The sequence below is a fragment of the Monodon monoceros genome, unplaced genomic scaffold (assembly GCF_005190385.1).
Source record: "Monodon monoceros isolate NGI ecotype Baffin Bay Population unplaced genomic scaffold, NGI_Narwhal_1 Super_Scaffold_7, whole genome shotgun sequence".
In the NCBI taxonomy this organism is placed as follows: Eukaryota; Metazoa; Chordata; class Mammalia; order Artiodactyla; family Monodontidae; genus Monodon; species Monodon monoceros.
In genome coordinates this window covers 4,315,889-4,328,469 of record NW_021703784.1, presented here as the reverse complement: position 1 = coordinate 4,328,469, position 12,581 = coordinate 4,315,889, and the positions used below count along the sequence as shown (strand labels likewise).

Sequence of the window (12,581 nt, the reverse complement as noted above, 5' to 3'; positions counted from 1 at the left end):
AGTGTTGGCGAGGATGCAGAGAAAAGGAAACCCTTGTGCGCTATGGTGGGAATGCAAACTGGTGTAGCCGTTAGGGAAAGTAGTATGGACGTTCCTCAGAAAACTGAAAACAGAACTACCACATGATCCAGCAATCTTACCTCTGGGAATATTTCCAAAGGAAATGAAACCACTATCTCAAAGAGATACCTGTACCCCCATGTTCACTGCATTATTTACAATAGCCAAGACATGGAAACAACTGTGAGAGATAAGTGTCCACCAATGGATGAATGGATAAAGAAAATGTGTGTGTGTACACACACACACACACACACACACACAGCGGAATGTTATTCAGTCATTAAAAAATGTACGAAATTCTACCATTTGCAACAACACGGATGGATCTAGAGGGTATTATGCTTAGTGAAATAAGTCAGTGAAAAACAAACACTGTATGATCTCACTTACACATGGAACCTAAAAGAAGCGTAACTCACAGAAACAGAGCCTAGAATGGCAGTTACCAGGGGACGGGGGAAATGGGGAGACACTAGTTAAAGTTATAGAAAGTTCTATGGATCTAACAAATAGCATGGTGACTACAGTCAACAATACTGCATCATATACTTGAATGTTGCTAAGAAAGATCTTAAATGTTTTCACTACAAAAAAAGAACTGGTAATTATGTAAGGTGACGGATGGGTTAACTACCCTTACTGTGGTAATCACTTCACTATATATATGTACATATATGTGTGTGTGTGTGTATATATATATATATATAAATAAAATCAATACACCGTACACCTTAAACTTACACCATGCTTTGTCAATTATATCTCCACAAAGCTGGGGAGAAAGAAAAGGGACCATGACAGACTGGAAACAGTCACATGAGAGATACAAAGGCTCAGGACGAGGTTGAGACCTAAATCCCAGCCTGGGTCCTGTCACTTACCCTCACACCTCCCTTTCTTTGTAGGTAAAATGAGGAAGATGGGCTGGATAACCCATTCTCCAGCGGGAACTGAAGGGGGGACCGGGGAAAAGCATGCACCTACAGGTGGATCCCACCTCCTCAGAGACTCATGGGGAAAACACTTCTACTGCTGGGAGCGTGCTGCCTCTTAGCGAGGCTGAGGCAGATAAGGACCAGTGGATCCCGGCATCTCAAGCCCACTCTGGCTCTAACATACAAGGATGTGTCAGCACAACCAGGGCAGTACTTAGATGATGCTTTCTTGGGGCACCATCCTCCGTTAGGGTACTATACTCACACCCGAGGAACAGGCGTTGTGGCATCTGAGCTGTCTTCATTTTCTTGCTGGAGAAAAGGAAAGTAGTAACAGGTAAATGGACTGAAGGATTTTGGCTAACTCAGGGTTCTGGAAGCCCAGCACGAGAAAGCTGGTAGTTCTCAACAACCATACCTTACAGAAGGCCTGGTCTTTAGTTTCCAGCCACAGCTGGAAGAGTGCAGCTAACTCCTTTTCATTATCTTGGGACTGGCCTATTAGAACAAAAAGGCAAAAAATAATAATATGATCTAAGGATATGACCTAAGGATGCCACTTCCTCCTTACTTGCTGTATCTACATCTGGACCTATAGCGATGGTCCTGTACACAGAATACCCGTCTGCCTGGACATCCACAGGCAGAATGAAACTGGACCCCTGTCTGACACCACTCACAGAAATTACCTTGAAATTAACTGGAAGGGATTAAACACTCACCTTGCTGGATTAACTTGAAGGGTCCGGATGGACATCCGTATGGACAGTCCAGCCAGCACCCTAACTCCTCAGTCGCGTGACCTCAGGGCCTCCTCCCCCCACTCCAGCCTCTCACTCCCACTATCACAACTGGACCTTGTCATTCCCCCAAACGGGACTCTTCAAAATGCCTAATCCAGTTTCTCAACCCTGGCTATGCCTAAGAATCACCTGGAAACTTTTAAAAATGCCAAGGCTTGGGCCCCACTCAACCAATCAATCAGAACCCCTGTGGGTAAGGCCCAGGTACCAGCGCTTTTAAAAAGCTTCCCAACTGGCGGCAGCACACGGCCAGGACTGGGAACCTTCAACTAACCCCGCATCCTGCTCTCTGGCCGCAGCAGCCTCCCCTCCCCTCCCCTCCCCGCTGTCTACCCTCGCCCACCAAAACGTTACCTGGACTCCACCGCACTGCTGGTCCAGACACCCCACTTTCCGGCCCCCTCAGCCCCTCCCTTCACACTTCCCCCACTCGGCGAGGGCCCACGCCCGTCACTTCAACGACAAGCCAAGCAACACAGCAATACCTAACACCTGTCCCTTCCGTCTCTGCGTCACTTCCGTCGAGCAAAGCTCACGTCCTAAACCAGCCATACTCTCCACTCGGGCAGCTGCCGGCTGCCGGAGACAAGGCCCAGAGACAGGCAGAGAACACCCCTATCAATGAGCGGACAGCCACCGTCACTGGCCCTCAATCTGCCCGCGAGCCCCGCACTAGCCGGCCTCCCTGCCCGCTGGACAGCAACTGCCTCCCCCTTCTCCACCGCCCTTCCCGCGCACAGCAGGCCTCCCACCTCCCACAGGAAGGCCACAGACCCACCCCCTCAACTCCCCACGGCGCGACCCAGCAGCCACGGCTCCTCCTCCACCCGGACAGATGTGCTGCCTCCTGCCACCTGAGGCCGGCCCCTGCCCCCAGGAATTCACCCTATGACAGGTGTCCCCTCCTCTCCTGTCCCTCTCCACCGACACTTAAGTCCTCTCCTGGCCACGAGCCCCGCTTCCTCTGCTCCCCTCCGCCACCAAACCTCTAGAAAGCGCTGTCCACACTCACTGTCTCTTTAACCAGGGGGACTGGGAAACGTTTTCCTGCCTGCAGGAAAGGGGACCTGATCGGCAGCACGTGCAGACCTCTGTGGTGTACGTGAAGGTCAGCAAACCACTTCTGGAAACAAAGTTTTGTGGCCGTTTGTTTACACCCTGTCTCTGGCTGCTGTGCACAAGGTAGAGTTGAGTAGCCACAGCAGAAAGCATCTGGCCCACAGGCTTGAGACACTTATTACCTGGTCCTATTAGGGCAGCCTCCCCCGGCCGATTCTCTGCCACCAGCCGGACAGGCGGGAAGAGCTGCAGCCAGCCTCACGAGCGGCCTCAGCTCACCTCTGCCCGCAACCGGCATCACCCCACTAAGGAATCACTCCTCCAAGGGAGCCATCATTTCTTCCATGTCCACAAATCCAGTCTTGACCTTCCTGAACCTTAGGAACAATGAAGGTTAATGACCACTCCCCACCTCCTGACTCTCGGACCCCACAGCTTCCGCCTGACTCTGCGGTCACTGCCTTTCCCGTGTCCCCACTCAGCCTCCGCCACCTCGGAGCTTATCAAGGCTTAGCCCCAGGCCCTCTTTCCTCCTCACTCTCCCCATGCCTTTGACTTCGCTCACTGCACATGTGCCCACAGCTTTCTACCCTGACTGTGGGTCTGGACTCTAAACCCACTGCCTACTTCATATGTCCATTTCAACACCCCAAAGGCAGCTCAAGGCAGCATGTGCACAACTACACTCACGCGCCTCACCCCTACCCAGGCCTGGACGTCCTCCCCAGCTGCCTACGTCGACGGCGGACCCCCATCCGCCAGGTACAAATCTAGCAGAAGTGACACCTGACTGCCCTCTTCCTTCACTCGCCACACCCAACCCACAACCACATCCTCCGGCTTCTACCACCTAAAGCTCCCAAATTCATGCAGCCTCTCTACCCAGGTGCAACATCCTCTCTGCGCAGGCCTGTGTGATCTCCGCGGGAACCATCCCTGAGTCACTGACCCACACGGCTCCCCCCATGGGGAGCCGCCGCCCCTCCGCCTGCCTGGCTCATCCCTAGTTGTTGTTAAGACCGCTGCTCAAACGACCTTCCCCAGGAAGGCCCTCCCGGACTCCACACGCATGCCACACCCATGCCTCCTTACAAACGCCCACCCCTAGCGGCACTTTTCCCTCACAGAATGGCTAAGTTTGTCATTTCATTCAAATGAGTATTTGTTCCCCAAACAAACTCCACGAGGGGAGCACGCCGTCTGCCTCACAAACCACTACCTCACCCCCGGCACCTAACAGTGCCTGACACCTAGAAGGTTAATCCATGTTGCAAGCAATGAACGCATCCACTACTTCCACAACCTTCTCTCCGTGTTTCTCTTCATAGACCACTGAACAGAGTGGAGAAAGGTTTGTCCATTTCCACAGGAAATCAACACTGAATCTTCCTCTCATCACCAAGTTATTTCAGGTACATGTTACTACAACTTACACGGTAAGTGGAACTTCACAAATTTCTAAGAAAAAGAACCTGTTCTTTAGAAGTAGCTTACTGAGGGCTGCCCAACACATTATCCTCAATAGCAAAACCCATTTTAGGGAAGAAAAACAATTATATTACTACAAATTCACCTAAAAACCACAGATATGGTTGACATAAATGTAGGCGCTATTGTAAAGCATCCCACAGATTTCAATTCAGCCAGCCCCAGAGTGCAGCGGAGCTGAAGGGCAAATGCCACCCCAGCCAACTCCCACGGGGGTGAACTCAGACCCTGAGAACTTCTTGAAGGACTCTTTTACTGAGCAAAATAAGGGTTAATATTGCCTTTTTCAACATTCTCCTGGCACACACTGACTGGAAGGCACAAGAAGCTCGGGGAGAAAACGAGAGAAAGAGAACCTACTATGACAGGTAGGTGACGTGCATTACTCACCAAGCAACTTCCACTGCTGGGTTTTCTCTTTGAAGCCAACAAATGGAGAGAAGCTGGAAGGTACAGCTGCAAGAAATGGATCCCATGAACAAGCCACACAGGTCAGAGAGATTACTAAACTCAGAATAACTGACACCCCTGAGCTCTGAGATAACTTCTGTATGTTAATGGTGTATCAGGACAGCAGAGACCTCCAAGGCATGGCATCGCATCACGCAAAGCCACAACGGATGTAACCAGTAAAGCTGCAGTCTACTACGAGAATTAGACAAAGCGGGGTAAATACCGGGCCCTACAGAACAAAGTACCTTACCACGGCTTTCTCCAGCAAGATACTGCAGGGCTGGTAACACCAACTCTGCCCAGTTGGGGGCCGCAGAGAACCAGCTATTGAGGGAGCTGGCTGGAGACGACTGCCAGTCCAAAACTCGCTCCTCTAGCTGAGGGAGAGTAAAGGCAGAACCCAGTTAGATTTCTATTCCACGCCAGGGATTCTAAGGCTGTGCCAGAACAAACTGGCTATGTCTGTCCAGTCTGCTCAAGTCACAAAGCAAGTCAACTGTGGAGCTTCGCGGAGAACCCAGAGCTGAAGATTTCTACAATCTGAAACTGCTACACACTTGGCTTTTCCAAAATTCTTACCATAGGAAGGCTAGCCTGCCCCTCCAGCAACAAGATCTCCAAGAGAAGAGAGAAGAAGCTGGAAGATATTTCATTGATTCCAAGGCAAGGCTTGAGGTCTTCGAGAGGCCTAATGAGGGAAGAAAAATATAAGAACCACCAAAAGGGCTTCCCTGGTGGCCTAGTGGTTTAAGAATCCGCCTGCCAATGCAGGGGACACAGGTTCGAGCCCTGGTCCTGGAAGATCCCACATGCCGTGGAGCAACTAAGCCCGTGCGCCACAGCTACTGAGCCTGCGCTCTAGAGCCCGCGAGCCATAACTACTGAGCCCGTGCGCCACAACTACTGAAGCCTGTGCACTTAGAGCCCGCGCTGCACAACAAGAGAAGCCACCGCAATGAGAAGCCCGCGCACTGCAAGGAAGAGTAGCCCCCGGTCGCCGCAACTAGAGAAAGCCCACGCGCAGCAACGAAGACCTAATGCAGTCAAAAATAAATTAATTAAGAAAAAAAAAGAACCACCAAAACAACCAAGAGCACATGCCTAGGTTGCTTTAGGTCCTCCAAGCCTCCAAGGCGTCATAAAAAAGCTCAGTGAAAGCCCACACCATACACGTTCCCCAGCAGGACCCCTGGGACCTAGGGCTCTCAAGAAGCACCAGCTCTGGGGACAGCCCTGAGCCATGACCCCCACTGCTCACTTACTCCTCCTTGATAGCGGGTATGGCCAGTGGAGACGGTGCCTGTGAGAGGGGTGGGAGACCTTCAGTACCGCTTAGGGGTTCCGCCAGATCCTCTGCCTCTGATTTGATCATTTTTATTTTCTTCTTCTTCCTTTCCTCTTTTTCCTTAACTTTTTTTTTAAGGACAGCCAAGTCATATAGTGCTGGGGAAAAAAAGTAACTCAAGTCATAGAACTGCATTTTCTACATCAGGAAATGAGGAGTCTTATCTGTATATTATTTTCCCAAGGCCCACCAGCAAAAGAAAGAAAAGTCTCAGTAATAAGACATATAGTTTCGTTTTTTTTTTTTAAACCAAACTCAATGAGTGCTTTAAAGAGTCAATGATCCATTGTACTGATTTTATATTCACTCTCCACCTACAAATCCATAAGAGGCAATAATGATATAAAGGCTATCAGCAAGAAGGATGCTGTGGTTTCCTTTCCTTTTGCAATACGTAGAGAGGCCTGTGTAATCTAACACCGCAGTCGATGGCCACCTACAGAGGAGGTCACTTACCTGCTAGAGAGCCCTTCCTGCCGGCATTTACTCGAGTCATGATGTCATTGAGAGTCAGGTCCCCCGTCAAAAGGTCTGGGTGATCCTAGACGTGATATTCAGAGATTTGTTATGGAGGTCCAAAAGAGGAGCTAAAACTGCTGATTTTCCCAGTTTACAGATAAAACTAGATGTTACGTGTACTTGAGGAAATTGTGTTGAATTTAAAACGTACAGAGATAAAAACTATTGCTCTTCATAATGGGGCAGGGGAGAACTGAGTTCCAATCCTTCATGTGTGGCATTTAGTTTATAAAGCTCTTCTGTGTTCCTTATCTTATATGCTCTTCAAACAGTCTTGCTAAGTGGTATTTCACAAAGACTGAAAACGGGATTCAGAGAAGTTAAGGGATTTGCCCGACATCATAGTAAGTGGAAAAGAGAGAGACAGAACTCGGTTCTAACCCCAACATGAGACTCTTCCCATCTCACCACTCTGCCTTGATGAACTGACTTTCCTTCCTCCACCATGGTCTCTGGCTCAGCGTTACCTCCATTTGGTGGAGCGAAGGAACAGAAACGTAAAACCTGGGAAAAGCACAGGCTCTGACGCTTGGCTCTGCCACTTACTGGCCGTTGGGCGTCAGACAAGCTCCCTGGCCTCTCCAAGCCCTGCTAAACGGACGAAAGGATTCACACAGCAGTGTCGTCCTAAAGACTGGATCAGACACGGCGGTAAGCGTGCCTTATAAAGTCAAAGCATGTCTTCTCCACACATCTTCAGTGTTACTGGGCCTCCCATGCTGCTCCTGTCCCCTAACAAGGATAAGGAAAGGGGACTAATAACGTAGTGACTCCCTGTATCATCCCAGGATAGCTGATCCGGGGAATCAGACTGAAAACCTACTGACCACCCCCTCCAATCTTACTGGTTGGTGTTTCCGCTTCTCATGGTGCTTCTTCAGCATTATCTTCAGGTCACTGTCCCCCAGTTCTATTTTATCTGAGAGAAAAGGAACCAAACCACATGGACGGTCATTCACTTCCACAATGCTCAAATTCACATCTTTCTGGTCACTGGTAATGTTTGAAAGTAAGATATTTTCTGAGCTTCCCTCCTGACCTGTGTACTTCAAGTACCAACAATCTTGAAACAGTCACAGGCTCAACTCTGCAGCTTTTCTGTACACTCGTCAATAACAACGACCTCGGTACTCAGCTGCTCCTAAAACACCTAGAAGTTTCTGAACATTCTTCTTTGACTCCTATCCCAACTAAAAATAGTCTCTAATTTCACAGACATGCCAAGAAACTGCTGTGTCTCTGGTTACCCCTTTTGTTCTATTATTGAATTATCCCTTAGTATTATTTTGGGGGTTTTTTTTGGTTGTTGTTTTTGTTTGTTTTGGGGCTGCGCTGGGCAGCATGTGGGATCTTAGTTCCCCAACCAGGGACCGAACCCGAGACCCTGCAGTGGAAGCGTGGAGTCTTAACCACTGGACCGCCAGGGAAGTCCTGATACTGTTATTTTAAGATTCTGCTTTCTTGAGGGCAAAATGCCGGCTGGTCAGCACCTAAGAGAAATTTTCAAAACAAAGGACAGAAGGCCTGCTGGCCTACCTACCTGCGGAGAAGTGGAGCTACACGAAAGCTTCCCCAGGTCTCCTCGTTCTAAGGAACACCGCTCTGCTTTCCTGGCAGGCAGAACCCAGTCTCCCACCCCGAGGCAGTCCTCAGATCCAGGCCGAGTCCCACTCACCTGCAGTTTTCATGTCCGTGGTGGAAAGCGTGGGCACCACCCTGAGGGGCACCGCAGGGCTAGGAGAGCGCGCTGGAGAGCTCGGGAGCCACGAGCTGAGATCTACAAAAGAAAAGTTTTCTTGTAAATCCAACCTGCCTGTGGACTCCAGCAGGGGAGACAGGGTAAGTGGCTCTTTGGGCTCAAGAAGGCTAAGCCAACAAGAGGGAGGCCAGGCTCCACCACTGCTTCCTGACCCTTCCCCAGACGGACTGCAGCACTTGAGTCAGCGCAACGGCTCTTCCGGGAGGAGAGACTTCAACAGTGGCGGGTCACACTGCAGAGGTCACAGTCACTATTACTCTCCTGCGGGGACAGTGGTTCTCTCGAGCAGCCGACTGGACCAGAGCACCTGCCGGGAGGGCCCCGCGTGTGCCTGAGCGTCAAGGGCGGCGAGGTGTGCAGTCACAGCCACCCAACGGCTCTGAGCGTCACCACGCGCCCTGACAAACCACAGGGATGGCTTCCTCACGGGGAAATGGCTACCACGGCCTCCAACCAGAGAAGCAGCTGCAGGTGCGGACCGATGAGATACAGATGGTGCGGGGCACGCAGGACACATACCCTCCTCGTCCGACGACAGGGCCGAGTCCCCACACTCCTCCTTCACTTCCCGCAGGACCTTCAGGTAGCGCTGCTGGGTGCGCCACTCCCGCTCCTCGGGGGTGCGGGATGGTGAGGGGCGCTTCTGCCGGGAGGGGAGGGCGGGACCGCTTCGCCGGGCCATCTCCAGGAGGTCCTGGGAGAGATCCGATGGGATGGGGGCACGGCCTCAGCCACAGCTCGTCCTGACACGCTCCCCGAGTCTACGCTTCTCCTCTTCTTTGTTAGCAAGCTCAGTTCCCTCCTTCCAAATAAAAGGGGCCCGTGCTGATTAGGATGGAAAATCCCCAGTCTGAGTGCTGTGCTGCTCCATCGAGAATGGATACTTACACCAGACCCCGAAGTATCTCCACACCGAAGCTTAAAGAACCACTAAGAGCCAGAGCTACTCTGCCCCAAGGCATCCCAAGGCTGGTCCAGACCCAGAGCCGCTGAGCCTGGCACCCATCAGGCACCCGAACATGAACCTGGGTGCAAGCTGCTTCTCCTGCACAACCCACCATGGATCTGAAAGCTGCCTCTTTTTCTGGGTAAATACAGAAGCTACAATATTCCATCAATTTTAAGATGTATCCTTCTTTTGTTCCTGTTCTAACGTATCTGAAATCAGGATGCATCTTAAAACGTATCGTAAGAAGGAAGGATGCACTTGGTCGTGTCGGGGCTCGATGGGCAGCTTCCTTCCTCAGTGGTATCTTTTGTTCTTGCCCCTGATCCGCCCCTTTGGGTCACCAGGTGTGAGTCCCACGCAGCTCCCAAGGGCACTTACGCTCCGCGAGGCCAGGATCTGCTTCAGCAGCCGGTGGAAGTACTGCTGCTGGGAGCTGAGGTAGCGTTTGTACTGCGACCGGAAGCACAGCTGCCTATACTTGACCACCTCGGGGTTGAAGTGTCCGTCTGCAAAGAACAGGCACAGCCATGCATATCTGTCAGCCACCCATCAGCGAGGGCTGGAGAGGCGGCCAGCTCTGCACTGATGGGAGGATAGTGTGGGGAAAGGGGAGCCTACGGTCCAGGGGGAGAGACAGAAAGCCCGTAAGCCAGTACTCGACTCTCTGACGTGCTGCCAGGAAACCAACCTAAAACAACCAAAGAGAGCGAAGAGTGACATCAGGAAAAGAGCCCCTAAGGAAGGGACACGAAACGAGGCCCGATCACAGCAACTGTGGGAAGACGCTAACAACTGATAAACACAGGTAAGTTTTACGGATGTGCATCATATGTATTGGTTATCAACTTTTCTATATCTTTAAAAAATTTATTGGGAGGAAAATTAAGCAAGTAGGAATTTTTAAAATAAAAATAGGGAAAAGGCAGAAGGAACAGCATGTGCTAAGGGAGGCCCTGAAGCAAGGAAGAATGTGCCCACTCCAACCCCTGAAGAAATGTTGGTGTGAGGAAAGCAGAGGGACTTAGCTGAGGAGGGGCCAAGATGACCTGTGAAACTGGGCAGACGCCACACCACACAGAAACCACAGCACAGTCTGGACTTGATCCTGAGTGTAGTGGAAATCAGCTGAAGGGTTTAAAGCAGGAGAATAACACGGCTGAGAGCAAAAGAGGAAGAAGAAAACCACTGCAGTGATTGAGGAGAGGGACGACAGCGGCCCGGTCGGACCTCTCCCTCCATACCCAGGGTAGAGCCAAGGCGCCAGGAGGCCTGCAGGGCCCTTCCTTGTGGGTCCCACGTATCTCGGCCTCATCCTCCACCAGCCTCCCTTTTGCTCACTCCGCCGCAGCCCACGCTGTTTCCTGAAGTACCATACTTTTCGCAAAGGCTTTGTCCTTCAAGTCCCCTCTGCCTTTTCACAAAGGCTTTGTCCTTCAAGTCCCCTCTGCCTGCAAGGCTTCCTACTAACACCCAGTACTTCACAGCTTGCTCGTCGCACCTTCATTGAGTCTCTGTCCAAACGCACCTCCACAGAGAAGCCCTGCCCAACTACCACCTCTGAACCAGATCCTTCCCGTCACTTCCAGTCCCGTTACCCTTCCTCACTCTTTATAGTGCGTGATACCAACAAACACTTGCTTGTCTATTACCTTGTTTTCCCCTAGTAGAACGTAAGGTCATGACTGTATCTCCAGAACCTTGAGGAATGGCTGGCACATATTAGCTGATCAGTGAGCAGTGGTTATGTGAACGGCAGTAGAAAGACTTCAGATATATTTCGAGGGAGAAAGATTAGACCTGCTGTTAGTTTGGACGCTGGGGCAGGAAGGCGAGCGTGGTACCTACATCACTGGACACGAGCAACTCGTACCGTTGCGGAAGCCGCGATGACAGAGGTCCGTTTTGGAATATTAGATTTGAGCAGGCTGCTACAAAGTGAACTAAGGGGAAAGATGGAAAAGCTAACCTCAGAAGGCTAAAATGAGGCATTGAAGTACACGGCGTTTCCTTTTTTTTTTTTTTTAATTCCAACCACTTTAATGATATTCCGAGGTAACGAATAACAGCAAACACTTAGAACAGGACCTGACACGGAACTGTCACCATATAAGGAGGGCCATGCATATATTAACTCACTTCATCTTCACAACCACCCCACAAAGAAGGTACTACTGCATCCTCATTTTACTGAAGAGCCTGAAGCATGGAGAAACTAAATACCTTGCGCAAGGTTACACAGCTAATAAAAGGGGAAATCGGGTCTGAACCCAGGCAGTCCAGCTCCAGAGCCACTCCTAGCCACCACATTACGCTGCCTGTTGCAGGGAAATAAGGAATTTGACCTTCAAGAAAAGAGGCAAGAGTTCAATGCTACTGATGCTGATATATAGAAATTGGAGGAAAATTCTACTTCTTTGCCTCTGTACTTCTCCAAAGTTACCCTCCTTCAGTCTTTAGTTTCCCCCACCAAGATAGCCAAATGCTCTATTAAAATAACATTTTGAGGGCTTCCCTGGTGGCGCAGTGGTTGAGGTCCGCCTGCCGATGCAGGGGACATGGGTTCGTGCCCCAGTCCGGGGGATCCCACATGCCGCAGAGCGGCTGGGCCCGTGGGCCATGGCCGCTGGGCCTGAGCGTCCGGAGCCTGTGCTCCGCAGTGGGAGAGGCCACAGCGGTGAGAGGCCCGCGTACCGCAAAAAAAACCAAAAACATTTCAAGGGACTTCCTGGTGGCGCAGTGGTTAAGAATCCGCCTGCCAGTGCAGGGGACATGGGTTCAAGCCCTGATCCGGGAAGATCCCACATGCCACGGAGCAGCTAAGCCCGTGCACCACGCTACTGAGCCTGCGCACTAGAGCCCGTGAGCCACAACTACTGAGCCCTCGTGCCACAACTACTGAAGCCCACGTGCCTAGAGCCCATGCTCTGCCACAAGAGAAGCCACCACAGTGAGAAGCCCATGCACCGCAACGAAGAGTAGCCCCCGCTCACTGCAACTAGAGAAAGCCCATGTGCAGCAATGAAGACCCAATGCAGCCAAAAATAAATTAATTAAATAAATAAATTTATTTTAAAAAATAAATAACATTTTGAGTACATCAACTTAAAGAAAATATATTATTAAAATTAAACTGCTTTTACTATTCTTAATGTGGGTACTGGAAATTTTTTTTTTTTTTTTTTGCGGTACGTGGGCCTCTCACTGCTGT

General features: G+C 50.8%; 1 protein-coding gene across 5 annotated transcripts in view; it reads right to left on the bottom strand.

Moving 5' to 3' along the window:
- Window positions 1-12,581, bottom strand: part of NFRKB (nuclear factor related to kappaB binding protein) — a 35,583-nt gene that overhangs the window by 13,175 nt on the left and 9,827 nt on the right. For all 5 annotated transcript variants that reach the window (XM_029207177.1, XM_029207181.1, XM_029207182.1 and 2 more), the window contains 11 exons: window positions 9,752-9,879; window positions 8,944-9,118; window positions 8,341-8,442; window positions 7,511-7,584; window positions 6,603-6,687; window positions 6,064-6,244; window positions 5,381-5,489; window positions 5,052-5,178; window positions 4,739-4,804; window positions 1,417-1,496; window positions 1,264-1,310 (listed from right to left, as the gene is read on the bottom strand). In XM_029207177.1, the coding sequence (XP_029063010.1) occupies window positions 1,264-1,310; window positions 1,417-1,496; window positions 4,739-4,804; window positions 5,052-5,178; window positions 5,381-5,489; window positions 6,064-6,244; window positions 6,603-6,687; window positions 7,511-7,584; window positions 8,341-8,442; window positions 8,944-9,118; window positions 9,752-9,879 (1,174 nt within the window). The remainder of the gene's footprint in view (window positions 1-1,263; window positions 1,311-1,416; window positions 1,497-4,738; window positions 4,805-5,051; window positions 5,179-5,380; window positions 5,490-6,063; window positions 6,245-6,602; window positions 6,688-7,510; window positions 7,585-8,340; window positions 8,443-8,943; window positions 9,119-9,751; window positions 9,880-12,581) is intronic.